The sequence below is a fragment of the Chinchilla lanigera genome, unplaced genomic scaffold, assembly GCF_000276665.1.
Source record: "Chinchilla lanigera isolate Chin_1 unplaced genomic scaffold, ChiLan1.0 scaffold00012, whole genome shotgun sequence".
In the NCBI taxonomy this organism is placed as follows: Eukaryota; Metazoa; Chordata; class Mammalia; order Rodentia; family Chinchillidae; genus Chinchilla; species Chinchilla lanigera.
This window is the reverse complement of record NW_004955413.1, coordinates 26,922,570-26,943,823: the sequence shown is the minus strand read 5'-3', so window position 1 is coordinate 26,943,823 and position 21,254 is coordinate 26,922,570. Positions and strand designations below refer to the sequence as shown.

Below are 21,254 nucleotides of genomic sequence, written 5' to 3'. Positions count from 1 at the left end.
AGCGCCAGCCTGCTGGTTCTCAGGGCTCCCGGCCTGGCCAGGGTCATCAGCTCTCCAGGGTACCGCGGTTCCTCACTGCTGGTCCCCAAAGCACAAATGCTGCAGGCCGGTGGCCCTGCCTCCCCACCCGGATCCCCACGCAGCCTCAGACTGGCCCGGCAGCTCTTCATGAAGCCTGCCCTCCTCCAAGCCCTCGCTCTTCCCAGCGTCTTCCCAGCATGTGCTGTTCTCTCACCCCACACGCTACTCACAGTCCTGCCAACAACCTGCAAGTGCGCATCTATGACCCCGACCTTCCCGCAAACTCCCCGCCACCCCGCCGGCCGCCTGCACAGCTCTCCACCTGAAACCAACAGTGCCCTGACCCCACCCCCGCTCTTCTGCAGACCCCCACTTCTCAGGCCACGGAACTTCATTCTTCTAGGTACGCTGACCCTGGAGGTGACCTTGACGCTGTCCTTGCTCTCATACTTCACATCCGATCCATCAGCGAATCCTGTTGGCTCCACCATGAAAATACACCAGAATCTGGCCCTCCTGCCACTTCCATCGCCACACCCTGGCCCGAGCCACATGCTCTCCAGCATCTCCTCTCCTGTCCTCGCCCCTCTGTTCTCCACTCAGCACCCAGAGCGACACTGATCTGACCCGCAACTCCACTCACACTTCACAGTTTCCGGACAAGCTTGGTATCGTGGTACACACCTGTAATCCTAGCGCTGTGGGAGGCAGAGGCAAGAGGATCTCAAGTTCAAAGCCCAGCCTGGGCAATTTTACAAGACTTGGGCTGGGGATGTAGCTCTGTGTGAAGGCTCTGGATTTAATCCCCAGTATCACAAAAACAAAACCAAAAAAACCTCTCAATACCATATTTAGATAGCTGCAGACATTGCACTGATTTTTTTTTGTGGTTTTTTTCGGATACCAGGAATCGAACTCATGACCTCACGCTTGCCAGGCAGGCACTGTGCCGCTGAGCTAAATCCCCAGCCCTAAAATTGTTCTTTTTCTTTTTCTTTTTCTTTTTTTGTTTTTTTTTTTCCCTGGTACCGGGGATCATGACCTTGGGCTTGCCAGGCAGGAACTGTGCCGCTGAGCTAACTTCCCGGCCCCACTGCACCGACTGAGACTGGCACTGTTCTCGGAGAAACACGGGGCCAGGGTGTGGTCTTTCCGCAAGTGTCACACTGTGGGGCCCAGGTCCAGACAGCACAGGGAAGCGCTCTACAGCCTCCGGTGCAATAAACAGGAGCTGCAGAAGCTGCTGCCCGGGTCATAAGGCAGATTGTTTTGGTCAACTGTTTTTTCTAACACCAGGGCTAATACTACAGTAACAATAAGAAGGCAGTATGGTAACGTATAAAGCAGTAATACACTTCATTTGTTGCCATTATCAAGTTCCGTGTCCTGCACCTAAGTCCATATGCCATGCTTTATGACTGGCTGTACAGCAGGTCTGTTTACACACCAGTGTCACCATAAACATGTGAGCAGGGCACGGCACTTCCTGGTCACAACACATATGACATCACTAGGTTACTGCAACTTTTCAGTTTCATTCCAGGCTTATGGGACCAACTTCATATATTCAGTCCACTGTTGACTAAAATGTCACTATGTGAGCATAACTATATTTCTTTTCCTTTTCTTTTTTTTTGAGACAGGGTCTCACCATGTAATTCAGGCTGGCCTTGAACTCACTATGTAACCCAGGCTGGTCTCATACTCACAGTGATCCTCCCGCCTCAGCCTCCGGAGGGCTAGATTTCAGGTGTGTGCTACCACACTTGGCTTCATGATTATATTTCTTTCTTTTTTGTTTTTTTTTCTTCTTCCAGTACCAGGAATCAAACTCACAACCTTGCGCTTGCCAGGCAGGCGCTTTGCCGCTGAGCTAAATCCCCAGCCCCCATGATTATATTTCTATTTAGGCCAAGGCCCTGCTGGCTCTGGGCCTTATGTCTCCCCTGTTCACTGTCTACCCCCATGGACAGTCCTCCTCCTGCCTCCTCTGCCAGCCTCGCTGTTCACTCGGCCTGGGTCTCACTTCCTGCCCTTCCTGCAGAGAGGCCTTCTCCCACTGCCTGACAGGAAATGCCCCAGGTCCCTCTCCTATGCTCTGCTTTACTTCAGAGCACTGCCTCACATCCGAAATCTGTCACTCCTGACTCGAACAGGATATCACCAGATGAGCAATATTTTATGCATGCCCTCTACTGCCGCTAGTTAAATTATGGCCTCAGAGGGACAGCTGTGCATCCCGCGTGAGGTGGACACAGGACGCCCTTCCCTACTGCTCCAGTGCCTGTCCTGTCCTGCCAGGACGTAAGTTCTCCAGAGCAAGGGCCTCGACCAAGTGGAGGCTGAACCCGGATGCAGAGGAAGGCGCTCCATACAGCGCCACCTGGTGGGCGGGCGAATGAGTGGCACGGGTCACCTGTGAGCGGAGGAGGAGCCACTACTTGCTGCACCCAGGCAGCAAGGGGAAAAGCTGGAGGAGGGGACAAAGCCAGGGCCCTGCAGGCTGAGCAGAGCTCCGACCTCTCTGGATGTGTCTGCGCGCTGCTCTGGCCCCTCCCGGTCCTCACCTGAGTACTGCTGCAGCAGCCACACCTTGAGCTCGATGAAACTGTGGGCGAAGTGGCAACTGTCCTCCCGCAGGCAGCCGTAGCGCACCTCGTGGCGGCACACGTCGAACTGGAAGTGCTCCTGGAACTGGCGGATCTTGGAGTACTTGAGGGAGGTGGAGCGGACGATGTGCACCAGGCACCTGCGGGCGGGCAGGGGAGGGCGTGACGCAGACTGCAGCCCGCCGCCCCAGCTGGCGGCTTCTCCCTGGGAGCCCCTGCCGTGTGAGGCCATTCCAGCTTGGAAGGGGAGGGGCCCCTGCCCTCGGGCAGCGCTGGACTTGGGCCCTAACTCTGCTGCCGTGTCCCCTGCTCAGGCTTCAGCATGGAGCCAGTTCAACAGCAGATGCCAAGGAGCAGAGGGCGCCAGACCTCACCTGCCGCAAGCCTGGGAGAGGGGAGTGCCTGTGCGGGGAGAGGGGGCATCTCCCTCGGGGTTCTGGCTCCGCGATCCAGAGTGGGTCTTGCACCCAGACGAATAGTGACAGAGCACTTCCTTTCAGCCAGGAACTCGTTTTGTCTTTTGGGGTACTGAGGATGGAACCCAGGGCCTTCATACTGACCGCATCCCCAGCCTTTTATTTTATAGTTGATTGCTAAATTGTCTAGGCTGGGCCTGAACTTGCTACCCTGCCTCAGCCTGCTAGAGTACTGGGATTACAGCCATGTGCTACCACAGCCAACTGTGGTAGCACGTGGTAGCACATGGAACCTTTACGACCCTCATTGGAACCCTACATCAGACCATCCCCAGCCTTGCAGAAGAGAAACCCAATGTGGCAACAGCTAGTGAGCCATCATAAAACCGGCCTCTGGCCAGGCTGGGATGTGGGATAGGTCTGCCTGGCTCCTGAACCCGGGCTCCATCCCCTTACTCTGGGGCAGAACTGGGGTGATGTCAGGTGTGGTGGCGCACACCTGTAATCCCAGCACTTGGGAAGCTGAGGCAGGAAGATCTTTGCAAGTTTGAGACCAGCCTGGGATACAAAGCGAGCTCAAGGCCAGCCTGAACCACATAGCAAGACCCTGTCTCAAAAAAAAAGACAAAAAACAAAACAAAACAAAACAAAACCAGAACTGGGGTGAGAAAGCGGGACAAAGGCAGGAATGCCAGGCCTGACCCAGCCGCCTACTTCCTGCCTGGTGTTGATAGCAGGGCAGTAGAGGAAGCCAGGCAGGCATCAGAGACCTGGTCCTACACTGCCTGCTGGCTGAGCTGCTCCCGAGGATCAGCTTTCTCTTCTGTCCAAGAGGGACAGGTGCTGCTCCCAGAGGACCACTGAGATTATTAAATGCTTGGAATGTACTAGCTGCCCAATAAACGGGGCTCCTGCCCTTGGCAGGCGGAGGCTGTCCCTGGCTCAGACTCCTTAGGTGTACTCTGGCTGCCGCCTTTCCCGGCCATCTGAGCCACTGCAGGGGACTCTCCGGCCGCCCCCAGTTCCCACTCACTTGTTGTTGTAGAAGCTGTGCTTGGCAGCCAGGTTGGAGCAGACGGCCGGAGAGTCCTTGGTGCCTTTGCTGATGATCCGGGGCTTACTGTCAAAGCAAATCTGCCCAGGAAGGGGAGGGGCTGGGACCCCGCAGGGACGCCTGGGAAAGGGCTGCTGGTTCCCCTAAGTCCCGCTCCAGGTCAGGGGAGTGAGGAAGAGTCCCGGGGTCCTCTCTCATGTCCCTGGCTCTAGCTCACGGATGACCTGGCTGTGGGTCCCTTCTCTTTCCTCCCTTTCTCAGGTGCCACCACTCCAAATGCCCGGGGCAGGAAGTCCTTCCATGTCTCTGAGCCTCAGTTTCCTCATCTGCAAAACTGGGGACAGCCACATCTGCTTTGTCCCACAGATTCACTGAGAAGGTCAAAAAAACAACATAAAAAGGAACTACAGGTTCTCTGTAACCTACGTTCTGCTGCCCGGCCGTGACCCCAGGACCCTGTCCCTGAGCAAGCAGGTGCTCGTCCGCTGGCGTGAAGGTCAGGGAAGGGGCAGGCTGTACTGCAGATAGGGCAGGACTGAACTACACCAAACCCTGTCAGCAGTGCAGAGCCGGAGCCCTTGCTCCACAGACACGGACACAACGCAGCCCCTGCCAGGCTAGGGCGGGGCGGGGAGCCAGGGCAAGGTCACCTGAGGCACAGCAGGGTCTTCTCAGTGGAGCTGCAGGGATCAGGGCTGAGGTTGGGGATCTGAGGCTCAGGAACACAGGGAGTTCTCTGGAGAGGGCACAGCCAAGACACGGGCGGGGAGGGCAGTGGGCACTGAAGCTGGCATGGCCATATGTGGTGGGAGGTATGGAAAGCAAGGCCGTGGACACCTTGCTCAGCCCAGCTGAGCACCCTCAACCGCACCACACCCACAACAGGGATTCAGGGCACCCTGGGCAATCGTCTGCCTGGTCCTGTGGGTGCTGGCTGTGAGGCCCACCGGGGCAGCCGGCACTGGACCGTGGGCCTGGGCTCCGGGCTTGAGCTCAGCTCTGCTCCGGACTAGCAGTGTGGCCCTCGGGCAGCACTTCACCTCCCTGGAGCCGGCATCGTTGACTATACAGGGACACTGCCACAAGGCAGGGACGGGGATCTAAAGCCCAGCGTGTGACCGGCCCCGGGGGAGGACCGGGTGCAGGACTACTCTCGTTTTCTGGCCTGTTTCCACCTCTGCAGATGGAGGGTGCGGGACAGATCTTGGCTCTAGCAGACTGGCTCCTTCCTCAGGGCCCGCCTCTCTGACAGCCCAGGGCTCTACCTCAGGCCCCCACGACAGCCTGTGGCAAGAGGCACCCCAGCCCTGCACACGCCCTGGACTAGGGGAGGTGGGGGGTGGGCAGGCGGCGGTACCTCACAGAGGAAGGTGAAGATGCCCTGGTGCTCCTTGAGGAGCTTGGCGATGGTGAGGCTGCCGCGCTTGACGCCCCCCAGCGGGTCGAAGAGCAGGTCTCGGTTGAGGGTGCCCTTCCGCTCCTCGGTCCACACGTCGATTTCCTCCTGATGGTAGGCGAAGGTGCAGTTATCCCCGTACTTACAGTCCTGCTTGTTAATCATGTCTGCAAAGAGGCAACAGGACACAGTTCCGCCAGGCGGGGACGGCGGCCCGCAGTGCCCCCGCGACCCCGCTGTGGCCAGGAGGGCTCAGCGCCACCAGGCGGGGTGCTGGTGCCTGCTGCTCCCCAAGGGTGCCGTGCCCAGGCCCTCTCCGTCTAGGACCCGGGGAGCTCGGTCATCACTCCTGCCCACGGCCCCTAGGGCTGTCTTAGAGGCTCTGCAGTGCTGTACCAGCCTCTGCACCATCCAAGGGGTTTGAAGAAATTATTATCCACCAAGAAATTGGAATTTTAGGACCAAGGGCCTCAGTCTTCTGACTCAGTCGGATCTGGGATTCCCCGGCCCCTCCGCCCCCCAGTCGAAGCCACCTTTTCTGTGAGCACAGAACACCGAGCTATGGGGTACGTGGCATAATTAGTCAAAAGCTCTTGTGGCTGGGAGTGGGAGGGAGGGAAGCAGGCTTGGACCAAGCGGAGCTGCCTCCTGGGGTAGGCCCTGACCTTCCCTCCTGCCTTTTTGTATGTTTGTTTGTGACAGGGTCTTGCTATGTAGTGCAGGCTGGCCTTGAACTCACTATGTAGCCCAGGCTGCCTCAAACTCGCGCTGATCCTCCTGCCTCAGCCTCTGTGTGCTGGAATTACAGGCATGCGCGCCCTGTTCCTCATTCTCCTTCTGATTCTGCCCTGTCCCAGCCTCTGCCAGGGTCCAGGCACAAGGAAACTGGGGTCGCAGACCCAGAGGAGCGGGCGCCATCCCGGGGTGCTAACAGAGGCAGGTGCTGGGGAAGTGCCGCTTGAGGGCATCCCAAGAGCTGAGCGACAGCGCACCATGAGTGGCGTGGGGGTGTCTGCGGCACGGCTAGGGCAGCGGGTGAGGAGGTAGATGTGGGTACCCAAGGGCCTCGTACCGTTTGGACTTTAACCGCAGGCCAGGGGCAGGGCTGCAGGGAGGACCGTGACATGGTCCAGCAGCTGAATGGGTGACTGCCGCAGGCTGGGTCGGGGGATAAAGGTAAAGCCTGGGGTGGCCTTTCCAAGCCTCAGTTTCCGCATCCAGAGTGGTACAGAGGCCTCGTGGTGAGTGGAAAGTGTGACAGGGAAAGCACCTCATCCCAGGCCTGCTTATGGGCCACTCAGACAGGACAAGGTGGAAAGAGAAGCAAGCAAATAAGGCAGGTGATGAATGTCCACTCAGTACTGACCAAATGCCGCGACCCAGAGGGGACAACGCCAATAATGTAATCATGAGACAGAACTGACAGTTAGCCGGGCACGGTGGTGCGCACCTGTCATCCTAGCACTCTGGGAGGCTGAGGCAGCAGGATTCCAAATTCAAGCTCACCCCAGGGAACTTAGTGATCGTCTCAAAATAAAAAGTAGAAAAGGGCTCGGGCAGAAGCTCAGTGCAAAGGCCCTGGGTACAATCCCCAGTACTGGGAAAAAAATAGTAAAAAGAAATGACACTGATAAAGCCTTCCCACGTGCCAGTCCCAGGTGCTCTCTACAGATTCTCTCTGCAGCCTCCTCGAGGAGAAATCGGCTCCCCATGACAGGGACCCTCGCCCTCCAGAGCCCAGGCCACCCCAAGGAGCTGGCTCCAAGCACATCCTGAGCGCTACTCACCTGTCGCTGGAGCTGGGGCACAGGAGACGCTCGCTGGGATGTGGAACTCGTCTTTGACGGCCCCAACTCTCAGCGTCCAACCTCCCCTACAGCTGAAGGGCCACGGCCGCCTCTGTGCCCAGCAGGGCAGTGGCTAGGGTGAGAGGATGAGGCCCCCGCAGCACCCCACTCACCTTTGCACAAGTAGTAGGAGCCCACGAAGCTGGTCTTGGTGGGCCGCGGCCGGATGCGCTTCCAGGTCTGATCCTCGGCGCTGCGGAGCCGCCCGAGCAGGGTGTCCCGCTTACACTTGTGCTCCAGGCCCTCGCGGTAGGTGTAGTCGCCCGCCCTGGGGCCTGGGCAGGGTGGGCAGGGAGGGTGAGTCCGGCAGAGCCGGGCGATGAGGACGAGGACAGACCCCACCCCTACCCTATCGGGGCCTCCCGCAGCTCCCGCTGCACGCTTCCCTGCTAGTTGCTCTAGAGACAGTGGGCTAGAGGGGGGTTCCAGGGAGCCATCTCCCCCCACCCCTTTCTACCATCACCTGGACCAGGACCCACGACGGACCTGCCTAACCCAGGGTTTCTCAAGAAAGCCCCGGGAGGTCGTGCCTGACAGGGGCAGGGCCCACAGCGTCCAGCCTGCCTCGCCCATCCTGAGGGCTTGCTTTCGGGGGCGCATCCGCCTGCGCTCCCACACTCTGAGATTCTGGCTCCCTGGGGGGCCGGGCGTGTGGCCGAGGCTGTGCCATTACCTGTCTTGGGGTAGCACAGCTGGCAGGCCTGCTTGAACTCGTGCGTGGCAGCCAAGGGGTTCTTGATGAGCAAGGCGGTGTTGGGCATGGAGGGCTCCGGCTGTTAAGGGAGGAGGCTGGGAGCACCGGGCGGCCTGGGCTCGGAGGTGGGGGCGTCCTCTGACCTCCCGCCCCACCCCAAAGCACAGCTGGGGCCCAGACCCTTGGAGCCCTTGTGGTCCACAAGCCTGGACTGTCAGTCCCGGGGCCGGCAGGGGAGTGCAGTGACGGTGAAGGAGCCCACCCCAGCGCCACCCCGAGGACCGCAGGGCCTGGCCCACGAGCTGGGGACTCACCGATGGCGCTGGCTTCTGAGTGCTGCTGGGCAGCCGGTGCTCCTGTGAGCTGGTCTCCTCTGGGCAGGGAGGCGACACAGGGGTCACTGCCGGCCACCGAGGGCACGAGGGCCTCCTGTCCTACTCTCGTGACCCCCGCCCTCCTCTGTTCTCTCGGCCACAGCCCGAGCACGTCCACCCCCCGGCCCCAGCACGAAGCCCGGGCTTGGCTCCGGGCTCCTTGGAGACTGCGCCCCACCTGTGCCCCTGGCGTGGTCCCTGACCCTTCCACCTCCAGGGCCTGGGCCTCCACTCCCTCTGCCAGCTGGTGAACCTCTCCCCCAAGACCTGGCCCAAGCCCCACCTCCCTCCTTCAGGGAGTCACCTCAGCCCCTCTGTGCCCACCATGGCTCTCAGAGTCCTTCTGTTGTGCGGGCTACGTGGGATCTCGGGGAGCCAGTCCTACCAGGGCCCACAGGGGTCAGTTTCCTCTGGATCCCTGGCACCCCCGCCCCCTAGCCTGAGGGGCTGCACAAAGCACACCAGACTGGGCAGCTCTGCCCTTTGGACTTGAACAGACCCCCAGACCGAGGCTGGGCTCCAGATGGTGCCACCCCCTCCGCCCTCCGGAGACCAGGGGGTTTGTCCTCACCCAGGAAGGAGTCCGGCTTGTCCAGTGAGCCCCGAGCTGACCCGAAGCTGTCAAGGGCATCCAGCCGGGTCTCCGAGTATGGCAGCAGGTCCAGGGGGTCCAGCGTGGGGCCTGGGGGGTCGAGGGCGTCCAGCACAGAGGCAGCCAGCTTCTTGGAGGGGTCCATGACGAGGCCAAAGGAGGCAGGGGGCAGCGGGCTGGAGACGGGGATGGAGCCGCCCACCACGGGTGGCAGTAGTGGGGTCCCGCCAGGGAACACAGGAATCAGCTGGGGCAGCTCGCTGGGCACACTGCCACCGGGCAGGCCACCCTGGACCAGAGACTGAGAGGGGGACAGAGGCAGGGTCAGGGGAGCACTTGCCTGCTGGCCGCGCACAATCGGGCACTCTGGGAAGCGAGCGAGCGAGCTGCTGCTCCCCGCGGCTCCACCTCAGCCTTCCGTCCCTTCTGGGGCGGCTCTGCTTCTGTGCTGGCCAGTACCTCCAAAGGCCTCTCTTCCCCAGCAGGGACGCCACTGTGAGACTAAGGGGCTTCAAGGGGACATTTCAGGAAGCAAGAGGGTGGCAGCATGGCTCACCAGTGAGTCCAGGAGGGTGTCCAGCTCCGGACCAAAGACGTCCCCGTCCGAAAAGTCATCCAGGCTCTCCGTGCTGGGGGCAGCCCTGCTGCTGCTGTCCAGGGGGGCCAGCAGGTCCAGGACGTGAGGGAACAGGGGCATCGTGGGGGTGGAGGGGAGCAGGGCCGGGGATCCTCGCAGGTCCACGTAACAGTCTGCGGAGGAGCTGGGCTCAGAGGCTGCAGGGATGCCATGGGGCAGGGGTGGACAGGGAGTCCCGGGGCCCGGGGCACTTGGCCAGCATCTTCCCTCTTCCCCAGCTCTGCCAGGGACCCTGCCTCGCTGCTGCCTGCCCCCAGAGGCAGGAAACTGGTGCAGCAGGGGGGCCCCTCAGTGCCACAGTATGGCCTGCTGGCCTTGGCTCCAGCTGGACAGCCTCCATTGCCCCCTTCCTCTGGGAGCAAAATAGTCCTCCAAGGGTCACTGACAAGGTGCAGCCCTGGCCACCAACGAGGAAGGGGGGGGGGCTTTGGAGGAGGTGGGTGCCCGAGGCAGGGACGTCTGGAGGGAGCCTCAAGGACCAGCCGGAGGGGAGCCTGCTGCCCTGACCCACTATTGGTCCCCATTTCGACCCTGTCCTCTTGATCAGGGACATTACCTGTTTCGATGTCATCTATGGACCCCAATCCATTGGAAGTTCCCTGTGGAGAGGAAGGACACAGGGTGGCAGTCCGGCAGGGGCACGGGCGGGGCCAGTGCACCCCACCTGCTTCTGCTGTGACCAGGGACGCAGGAGCTTCACGGGTACCTGGGATGGACGCTAAACTCCAGTCACGTGTCAGCCTTGGGGTCCAGCCTGGGGTGGGACAAGCACAGGCTAGGACGTGGGGGTGTGGGGTTGGAGTGCACCTCGTGGGAGGAATGCAAACTTGGAGCCTCAGCTTCCCCACCTATCAAAGGCTGGGAGTTAAGGATTTGTGTCTAGATGTTCCCCAAAGTCCCCTGCAGTCTTAGATGGGGCTTAATCAGAGGTGGCTGAGTCTACAGTGTGTGACGCTGGGCTTAAGGGTGTGTGATTACTAATCAGTCCACCGACTGGTCTGGCACCGCCCTATTCCCAGCAGTCTGGAGAAGATATAAGGGGCAGAAAGACACTGTTAAGCCTCCTTGTTGCTTTGCTACCTTTTGACCGCCATGAACTGGTTCTCCCCTGGGATGCCCCTCTAAGTCACCCTGTCTTGGAGCCAGCCGATTACGGACTGAGCCTGTACCGTAAGCCAAATAAACCCTTCCTCCCTTAACTTTGGGTGTTGGATATTTTGTCTCAACAAGAGAAAAGAGACTAGGACACTAGACTGCACACCAAGGGGGATGGCAGTGTTGTTACAAGCCTTCCCACCACACCACAGATGGTTGTAGCTCAAGGACAAGTGTGCCCTCCCCGAGGTACAGCCTCAGGTCCCCTGGGAGGGACAAAAGAGGGGCCTCCAAGGCGATGCACAGCCAACGTGCCCTTCTGTTGGAGGGAAAGCTGGCCGGAGCTTGCTGCGTGCCCGGAGGGTCCCTCACCTCCTGTCGCCTCCTTCCTTACCCTCCTGGGACTGTCACGGGCCTGAAGTGACTTAGTGCTGACAAGAGCTCAGAACTCGGCCTGGCACACGGGAAGTGCTTCGTCAGTGTTACAGATGCATAACAGACATTTTTTGTTTGTTTTTGAAACATGGTCATCCCGTCTGGCCTCAAACTCGTGATGATCCTCTTGCTTCAGCCTCCCAAGTGCTAGGGTTACAGGCATGTGTCACCTTGCCTGGCTAGACGCACAGAACGTTTTAAAGTGTGACTCTCAGGAGGCTGACTTAGGTGTCTCTCCCCAAACACACTCCCCCTGCCTTGGCCCTACCTCTGGGCCATGTGTAGCAGAAGTCATCCCTCTCCCCAGAACGGTCTCATTTTCCCTGAATTTCCCCGTAAGGGCCCAGGTGCTGTCCACCTCCTCAGTATTCCCGTGGAGAGCTGGGCAAGGCTTAGGCCCCTGCCATCAGCCACCCTTCCACAGGGGCAGCAGGAGCAAGCAGAGCAGCCAGTGCCCCACCTCCTGCCAGGTGTGCCCACCACTTCACCCCCACTGCTGGGTCCAGCAATGTGTCACACCAAGGAGGTGGGGCCAGGCTGCAGTTCACAGAGAACCCTTCCAGCACCCCCCGAGCCTGTCCATGGCGATCACAGCAGATCCCGCGCTTCCACCCCCGGGGTGGGTCTGCTGGACACAGTGAAGCTGCCCCGACTGGAGCTCCCTTCTCTCTATAGTACCGGGCATAGGATGTGTGAGGTCCCAGGTGAACGCCTCGAGGGACAGCTGTGATTCTCCCTGCACCCTCAGCCCTGCCGGACAGTCACCTCCCAGCCTCCTCACGGTGACTGTCAGGCTCTTCTCCTGTCAGACTTCCCAGCTAGTAGCACTTGCTTAGCTACCAGGGCTCATGGAGGCGCTGGGAACGCCTGAGGCTGTCTCATGATTCCCCATATCCCACAGCCACCACGTAAAGAGAAGGAAGCAGAGGCCTGAGAAGAGGAGTGGCCACTGTAGACAGGGGTCCCTCCAGATCTGAACCCCAACATGCCCGGCTGCAGAGCCCGGATTCTCCTGTGCCCCCTGGAAAGGAGCTGGCCTTGTGCCCTGGGACCTCCCTCCTTCCCGACGTCAGGGCTCCGCCAGGCTGTGCCCCGGCTGTGTGTGCCGGCCTCTGGCCTCTGCCCGTCTGAGATCTGCTCCACCGGCTCTGGGAAGCCCTCTCCAGCCAGGCTGCTGCGGGCTCCTGCTCCCACACTCAGGGGCAGCTCCTGTCTGTGCAGGGCCCCTTGCCGGCCTCCCGTGCCCTAAGAACTCCCTGTGGGCACTGCGCAGGCCAGCCCACTTCTAGGTCACGCACGTGTGGAGTGACAGATGGGCAGGACGTACGAGCGGGCTGTGGGACTCCTCGCAGCCAGCACTTGTCTATGTGGCACCTACAAGACGCCAGGGGCTGTGCCGGGACAGCGCCCAGCCTGAGTGTCCCAGGGCAGCGGGCTGACCGCTCCTCCCCACGGTGGCACCCACACCACTTAGGCTTCTCACCGACCTCCACTTCTGTGACCAGCCCTGGGCCCCGTGGACACAGTGGGGCCCCGGCAAAGCTGCAGGGATGGCTGAAAGGCCTGCCAGGGGCCGGGGGCCCTCGTGCCAGGCATGGTGCCGTCTGCGGTTCGCTGGCTGGAGATGAGATCACTGTATTGCCAGAGGTTGCCCATACCACAGAGTGAGCCCAAAGCTCTCACAGCGGACGAACTGAGACAGGTTGGTGAGGGGTGCGGCGGGGGGGGGGGGTCCCGTCCCAGCCCCCACCCTACCTGATCTGCCATGGCAGCTGCAGTGCCGTTGCTGAGGAGAGAAAAGGTTTCCAATTCCTGCCAGGGGTTGGAGAGAGGAGGGAAGACGTCAGGATTCTGGAAAACTGCCCTCAGGGTACCAGAAAGGCCCTGACATGCCTGCCGAGGTCTGCAGTGGGTCTGAGGTTCCCTGCCCCCAGCCTGCGACCTCCACCCGCCAACCCAGGTCAGATTCGGTTTTCTTCTACCCTTGACCTGGGCAGGGGACTGAATGCAAATATTCCCGCTCTGTGTCAGGCCCGGCGCCAGGGGCCGTCTCCAAACTCTCTCCGTCCCTTCCTCTCTAAGTGCTGGGGAGGGGGGGCACAATTATCCCGCGTTCCAGTGCAGAGACCGAGGCGGAGCTCCTCCGGCTCGCTCAGGTCACAGCACATCCCGCACGCAGCTCCCGGCTCGTGGGATCTACGTGGATACGAAGGAGCTGAGCAGACGCCGACCTCACAGAGGCACTGCGCGCGGGTTATTTGAGAACACAGGCTCAAGGACGCCGGTGTCAACCTGGCCTCCGCCAGGGCGGTGCAGGTGGCCAGGGTAGGGAGGGAGTGTGCTTAACAGCTGCTGTCTGAGGTGAACAGGAAGCCTTGGCTGTTCTTTCCTCTCCCACAAGGTCCTGGTCCCCATCCCAGGGCTTTCAGCCAGCAGGGAGAGATCACCTGCCATCACTCACCCTGCGTCCTCACCCGGCCTAGCCCCCCTGCCCAGCCTCCCGGCGCTGCCTGGCCGCTCCCTCATCCCCACGCCACCCCAGGGCCCCGAGCCACCCACCTGGGGCCTCTTGTACGCCTTTCGCACTCGCAACCCCAGCTTCTGCGCCAGCTCCTGGCCCAACTGGGTGACACTTTCATCCTGGAAAGGTGAGACCAGGGTGGGTCAGGTCGCACGGCCCACATACCTATGCTCCAGACCCCTGTGTGGCCCTGCAAGGGGCCCCAGCTACCCCGTGTGACAGGCATGGACCTGAGGCCCAGGAGGGGCGCTGCTTTCCAAGTCACAGCTGGGAAGTCACGTGGTGGGACCCACAAACGTATGCTTTCTATTTTGTCTTTTATTTTGAGAAGGGCAAAGAAATAATTTTGTTTTTACTTTCTTTTATTCTATTTTATTTCTCTTTAAGATGAACTTTTTCTTCTTCTTTTGTTTTTTTTAAGACAGGGTCTTGTTTTATAGCCCAATCTGGCCTTGAGCTCTTGGCGATCCTCCTACCTCCTCTCCTGGTTTTCTTTGTTGCTGGGACTATAGGGGTGCACCACCATGCCTGGTGAGGTGGACTCTTACTGTGTTACTCAGACTGCCCTAGAATCCCTGGGCTCAAGCAACCCTCCTGCCTCCACTTGATTATCTGGGATGTGCACCATGGTACATGGCTGTGGTATTTATTTAGCAGTATTAGGGATTAAACCCAAGACATTCTCACTGAATTATATGCCTAGCATTCATTCATGCATTCATTTATTTTGAGACAGGGTCTTGTTAAGTTTCTTAGGTGGGGCTCAAACTTGGTGATCCTCCTGCCTCAGCCTCCAGGAGTATTGGGATTACAGGCACGCACCACCATGCTCCCCTAAAACATGCTGTTTGAAATATTCTGTCTCTTACAGTGCCAGGGACGGCACCCACAGTCTTACGTATGCTAGGCAAGTGCTCCACCTGTGAGCTCTACCTGAGCCCTTAGCTTCGATTTCTAACATCCAGCAGATACCGGTGTCATTGGCAAAGGCACGACTATTCCGACATGAGCAAGGGCCCCTCACGGCCCCCCTCACCTCCAGCTCCTCTCCTGGTTTTCTTTGTTGCTGTTTTCCCTGAGGACCTTTTCTGGGAAGTCAGGCACCGAGATCTATAAAATAATGCTTAGCTTTGTTTTATGGTGCTTTTCTCTTTCTCTTTTCTCTCTCTCTCTCTCTTTCACTCACTCACTACGTACCCGGGCTGTCCTGGAATTGGCAGCCATCCTCCTGCCTCAGCCTCGTGAGTGCTTTTATTTTAACACAGGATCTTGCTAGATGCTAAGTTGCCCAGTCTGGGCTCCAACTTAAGACCCTCCTGCCTCAGCCTCCCAAAGTTCTGGATTTACAGGCCTGTGCCACCATGTCTGGCACAAAACATTAACTGTGAACTGAACAGAACCAGAGAAGCAGGAAGTAAGTGAATTCTAATGTGGTGGGGGCAGGTGTCCAGCTGTGTGTGAGCCGAGCTCCCACTCAGGCTCTCTCGGTCATTTGCCCTGGCTGTTTTTCCACTCGGTGACAACCCCAAAACAGGACTCCAGCACATACGGCGCCTTTTTAATCCTCACATAATCCTGTACTCAGAGTGCAGAGGTCAAGAGCACAGACCTAAAAGTCCTAGGGTTCAAATCCTGCCTCCCCCAGCTGCTGTGCTCTTGGGTAGTTCCTTTCTCTCCAATCCTCTCTGTTAAAGGACTGGGGACTGGGACTGGGGATTTAGCTCAGCGGCAGAGCGCTTGCCTGGCAAGCACGAGGTCATGAGTTCGATTCCCGGTACCAGAAAAAACAACAACAACAACAACAAATAGAGTACTGGGACTAAGCCCACATCCCCAGGCCCCTATTCATTTATTTATTTATGTTAAGACAAAGTCTTCCTAAATTCCTAAGTTACTCAAACTGCACTTGAACTTGTGATCCTCCTGCCTCAGCCTCCTAGACTGCTTGGATCATAGACACGTGCCACTGTGCCTGGCTCTTTTGCCTTTAAATTGGGTACAATAAAAGATCTGCCTAGCAGGGCTGTGGCAAGGATAGAGTGAGTTAATGCCCAGCACGAGGTCTCAGCAGTGCCCAGCACACGCTCAGAGCTCAGAATGCAACGCTAACTCCACATTGGCTCACAGGGGCGGAGCCCGGGGCTCAGAGAGAGGTGCTGGTTTGGACTCACGTGCGGGAGTGCGAGGGAGCACCGGCTGCTGCACTCGTAGGCCTCCTTGTGGCGCCCCAGCTCGTTGAGGGCCCGCGCCTTGCGGAAGAGAGCGCGGATGCTCTCGCCGTCCAGGCCCAGCGCCTTCTCGCTGTCCTCCAGCGCCTTCTCGTACAGACCCTGTGGGAAGGAGCTGCTACAGTCAGCGAGGGACCCTCACTGCCCTCCCCTCAGGCTCCTGCACTGCCTGGAGGAGGCCAGAGCTCTAAGGAGAAGTCTGGGGAGAAAGTGAGGGGGCTGGGGCGTGAGGTGGGAGAGACGAGTGAGGTGGGTCAGACTCCCACCCATGCCCAGGGCCACCCAAGATTCTAACTCCGTTCATCTGGGGCAGGGCTAGGGCATCAGTACTGTCTAAACACTTTTTATTATGCATCTGCAGCTGTACTTTTTTTTTTGTGAGATAGTGTCTTGCTCTATTGCCCAGGCTGGCCTCCATCTCCTGGGCTGAAGTGATCCTCCTGCCTCAGCTTCCAGAGTGGCTGGCACTTCCGATGTGAGCTACCATGCCCAGCTCATCTGTGTTTTTAAAGCTCTCCGGAGGGTCTGTGATGTAGCTTGGAATGCATAGTGGGGTCTGGACGGGGGCAGCACCCGAGGCATGAGGGCAGCAGGGCAGGAAGGGCTGCCAGGCTCACCATGGTGAAGTAGCAGGCGGCCCGGTTGACGTGCAGCTTGCACAGCAGCTCACAGGGCAGGGCCACCTGGTCAGAGGCGGCATAGTCAGCCACGTTCAGCCCCTCCATGTACTGCACCAGGGCCTGCTTGTAGTCCTTCTCCCGGAACAGGTCATTGCCCTCGGCGAACAGGTTCTGCACCAGCTTGAGCAGGAAGGCCTGTGCAGGACGGGCGCGTGGACTCAGGGCTGCTTCCTGCCGCTCCCATGCCCACAACCCTCTCCTCTGATACCCTCCTATCCCCTCACCTGGCCCGGCAGCTGACACTCACCTCATACTCCTCTTGCTTTAGCGGGAGGGTTGACCTGGCAGGGAAAGAGAAGGACACAGGGCTGGGTGTGAGCACAGCTGCCAGCCCAGGGAGGCCCCGACGCAGCTGTAGGCCTAAGGGCACGGCAGGTGCCAGTCCTTCATCTCAGCCCTTGGTGCCTTGTGGACAAGGGGGAGGGGGCAGCATGCAGGCTGCCCATGCCCAAGGGGGACTTGCATTTCCCCGGCAGACAGCTGGGCTCCCCCAGGTGCTGAGAGAGCGGCAGGTACGAGCACCACCCCCAGGAAGCCACCCCTCTTCTAACAGACCAGGGGCTCCATGCCTCCTGGGAAATGGGGAGCCAAGGCTGGGCCTGGGGCCTCCAGGGCCTGGAAAAGCCAGGAAGGGGAGAGGGTACAGGGGCTCCTGGAGCAGGAATGGGAAGCAGCAGGAAGGTGCATGCCTCTAATTCCAGTTATTCCAGAGGCTGAGGCAGGAGAATTGCAAGCTCAAACCCAGCCTGGTCAACTTACTGACTTGGCAAGAACCTTGTCTCAAAATCAAAAAGGGCTGAGGAGGTAGCTCAGTGCAAAAGCCCTGGGTTCAATCTCCAGTATCAGGGGTAAAAAAAGGGAAGAATATGGAGCGCACAGCACTGAGCCTAAAAGACTGCACACAGCCCATACTTGGAGACTATCAGTTCACTAGATCCCTGGATGCCCGCAGGCACGCAGGAGAAGGAACAGAAGTGTCGGTGCCGCGGTGGTGGGTACTCGAAGGCTGACAGAATGCACAAGACCCAAGGTGCCCAGGGCGGGGGTGCAGGCCTGTGGAGTGCACGCCTCTGCCTTGCCAGCCCCTCCCCGCTCAAAGCCCACCGGTCCCAGTGCCCACCGGTCCCAGCGGATCAGCACGGGCTCAGCCAGCGGGCAAAGGGAGGACCTGAGGGTGCGGTTTTAGGAGGCGCCCAGCCCGCCCGCCCCGCCGCGCTGCTTACTGAATGAACTGCAGCCCCTTCTCGATGTCCGCCTTCCGTTTCTGCCTCTCCATCAGTCTCTGCGGGGAGAGTGCAGCCCGTCAGTGGGCAGCAGGGCCTGCTCGCTGCCCCCCTCCCCCACAGGCTCGCCTGGCTCCGCAGGGTCTTTAAGGAGGACGACCCCCCTCAGGGTCCACAGGGCCCATCAGAATCAGACCAAACCACCACCCTCCAGGCCCTTGTCCCACAGGACTCTGCGTCTGGTGCCCTCGGCGAGCAAAGGCTGCACGGAGACCACCTGTCCTCTCCCGCAGGCGGCCTGGGGCTGGTACTGCCCAGACACCCTCGAGTTCATGGGAAGACCTCGCGTCACCATCTGACTTCACGGTACGGAGAGGGACAGAGGAAATGCACGCTGACGCTGATGACCGAAGGTGTGGGGGCGCACGCAGCGCTGGGCCCCGCTCCCAGGACAAGCGGACTCTCCCACAGTGCTGGACGGAGCGTCAGTGCCTGCGCCGGGACGGGGAGCTCAGAGAGCACCACCACGAGCGGGCAGGCGGCCGAGGGCGCCTGGACATGGAACAGGCTTCCTCTCCTGTCCACTAGCGGCACCTCGGTGCACCCTGGTGACAGCGCCCCGGGGGGACAGCCGGGCAGCGGACGGCCAGCGTGCCCACCTCCCCCTCACAGTGCAGGACGTGGTCAGCCCAGGCCGCCTGAGCACCTGGGCCCATCCCGCTTTCCTCTGCCCTCTCCAGCACACCTGTGGCTGCCCAGTCCTCGTCACGCAGTGCGCGCCACACACTCGCTGGACGGTGACTGCACCGGGGCGCCGCCCCAGGCACGGACACACGCCCACTGCTGGCCTGCTGGCCCTCCAGGTGGGTAGGTGGGGGCCTGCGTCCCATCCCAGTGCTCGCAATCACTCTGTGACCTCGGACCTCACTGTCCCGAGGGGGAGGTGGGGGAACGGCAGCTCCTGCCCCCCAGGCTGCCACGAGGGCTGGGAGCTGACAGGTGTGCAGCGCCCACTGCAGATCAGTAACACGCCAGCGTCACGAGAAACGTGTGGGCCAGCACCGCTCCTCCCTCTTGCTAAATACACTGCTCGGGTCAGACACGGGCTGCGACCCTGTCCTGATGCAGGAGGCTGGCAGCGGCGGCCCTGGTCTCTCAGCTGCTTTCTCTGTCCTCCACCTCCCCATCGGGGAAACAAAGCCCTCGGGCCTCAGCCACAGCAGGGCCTGGGGCTTCCCTCCTTGCTGAGATGCCAAGCAGTCTCCTCCCCTGCACAGCCTTCTCCCCTCTGAGCGGCCGCGTCACCCCTCGCTCATCTGATGACCCAGAGCCTAGGGAGCCACAGGCCAGGGTCAGAGCCGTCCCTGTCCTGCACGGAGCGAATCTAGCAGAGCAGCAAGGGCCCAGCACACGGTCTGGCCTGGCCACGATAGACACGGCTGAGCCCTGCTGGGGCGACCGGGGTCACAACCCAGCCCCAGTCCCCGCCTGTCCCTAGACAACTGGGCTGGCTCCTCCCTGCCCCCTAGACTTCATCTTAAAATAAAACTTTAAGAAGGGTCAAGGGTGAAGGTCAGGGGTAGAGTGCTTGCCTAGCTTGTGCAAAGCCATGGGCTCCATCCCTAGTCCTGGAAGAAAGAAGTGTTTTTCCTGTGGTAAGGACATGGGTTTTGAGGACCAGGGGTGGCCTGCTGCAGTCTGAGTGTCTGTGTCCTCCCAGACACGTGCTGAAGCTCTGATCCCTGAGGTGGCCACCTGGAGATAGGACGCACATGGGGGTCAAGGATAAATGGGCTCAGCAGAGCTGGGCCCCGGTCCAACAGGATCAGTGACCTTTTTGAGACAGCTGCATGCTGCTCTCGCCCTGTCTTCTCTCCCATAGACGCACAAGGAAAGGCCGTGTGAGGACACAGTGCGGTCTGTCGGCCAGGAAGAGCCCTTGCCAGAAACCAAACCAGCCGCACCTCTCTGTTTTCCTTTTTTGTGGTACTGGGAATTGAACCCACGGGCTTGCACGTGCCAGGCAGTGCTCTAATGCTGAGCTACATCCTCCCCCTCCAGTCTTGTTAAACTGCCCAGGCTGTACTCAAACTTGCAACCCTCCTGCCTCAGCCTCCCAGGTAGTTGGGATTACAGGCATGAGTCACCTTGCCCAGCTTTAGCCAGCACCTTAATCTAGGACTTTTGCCTCCAGAATTCAAGAAAATAAACATCTGTTGTTTAACACATTCCCACAAGCTTGAACCACCAATGGTACATGTACAACTATGCCCCCCTCACCCCCACCCTGGCAGCAAGACAAACGGATTACAGCCCTGCTGTATATGTGGTAAACCATGAGTCTATGGCACTTTGTTATGTCAGGCCAAGTTGAGGGAGGGTTAAAGGGTCAGTTGTTCTCCACTGAGGAGCGAGGTAGCTTTCCGGAAGGTGAGCATCAGGCATAACTTGGAGGGGGCACCGAATGGAAGAACAAAAAGCATGTGGGCCACAAAAACCACTCAGGTCAGACTCAGATCCGTGTGAGGTGGCAGTGAATCCCCTGAACCCCAGCACTCTGGGAGGCTGAGGCAGGAAGATACCAAGTTCAAGCTCAGCCTGGACAAATTAGAGACTTAACAAGACCCTGTCTCAAGAGAAAACACAGAGCTGGGTGTGGTGGCACACGCCTGTAATCCCAGCACTCGGGAGGCTGAGGCAGGAGGATCGTTGTGAGTTCAAACCAGCCTGGGCTACAAAGTGAGCTCAAGGCCAGTCTGAACTGCAGAGTGAGACCCTGTCTCAAAAAAAGACAGAAAAAAGAAAACACAGGGACCGGGGATACAGTTCAGCGGCACAGTGCCTGCCTGGTGAGCACAAGGTCCTGAGTTCAGTTCTCGGTGTGGGAAAAAAATATATATATATAAAAAGGGCTGGAGATATAGCTCAGCATGAAGCCTTTGGGTTCAATCCAAAGGAGAAAAGGGAAGCAAAGAAGGGAAGAAGGAAGGGACAAACGAATGAAGGTCAAGATTGCCCAGGTCCTGCAGCCAGACAGAACAGTTTCCACGTCCCCAACTCCAGGTTCTTAGAATTTAGTTCTTAGAATTTCAGCCGGGCATGCTGTAATCCCAGCACTCGGGAGGCTGAGGCAGGAGGGTCGTTCAAGGCCAGCCTGGGTTACAAAGTGAGCTCAAGGTCAGCCCGAACTGCATAGCGAGAGCCTATCTCAAAAAGACAAAAAAAAAAAAAAAAAAAGAATGTAGGAATTTCATACTGAACCTGCTTCAAGTGGGCTAGTCCCTGAAATACAGCTGTGAACTAAGGACCTGACAGGAAACGATTCGCTTGGCACATCAGCACGGTGCATAGCTATGCGGCCAGGAGCACACCTGGTCCAACCCAAGACCTCTTCTTGGTTTCTTAGTGCCTCCTTCCCTCATTTTATTTTTT

The 21,254-nt window shown here is 59.3% G+C and overlaps 1 protein-coding gene across 1 annotated transcript in view; it reads right to left on the bottom strand.

Moving 5' to 3' along the window:
- Zc3h7b (zinc finger CCCH-type containing 7B) overlaps positions 1-21,254 on the bottom strand; it is a 43,470-nt gene that overhangs the window by 7,529 nt on the left and 14,687 nt on the right. The window contains exons 2-16 of the mRNA XM_005379345.2: positions 17,823-17,881; positions 16,847-16,880; positions 16,537-16,734; positions 15,863-16,021; positions 13,730-13,810; positions 12,926-12,982; positions 10,197-10,239; positions 9,560-9,753; positions 8,983-9,304; positions 8,352-8,410; positions 8,017-8,116; positions 7,457-7,618; positions 5,458-5,663; positions 4,080-4,180; positions 2,589-2,770 (exon numbers count right to left, since the gene is read on the bottom strand). Of these exons, the coding sequence (XP_005379402.1) occupies positions 2,589-2,770; positions 4,080-4,180; positions 5,458-5,663; positions 7,457-7,618; positions 8,017-8,116; positions 8,352-8,410; positions 8,983-9,304; positions 9,560-9,753; positions 10,197-10,239; positions 12,926-12,982; positions 13,730-13,810; positions 15,863-16,021; positions 16,537-16,734; positions 16,847-16,880; positions 17,823-17,875 (1,951 nt within the window). The 5' untranslated portion in view covers positions 17,876-17,881. The remainder of the gene's footprint in view (positions 1-2,588; positions 2,771-4,079; positions 4,181-5,457; positions 5,664-7,456; positions 7,619-8,016; positions 8,117-8,351; positions 8,411-8,982; positions 9,305-9,559; positions 9,754-10,196; positions 10,240-12,925; positions 12,983-13,729; positions 13,811-15,862; positions 16,022-16,536; positions 16,735-16,846; positions 16,881-17,822; positions 17,882-21,254) is intronic.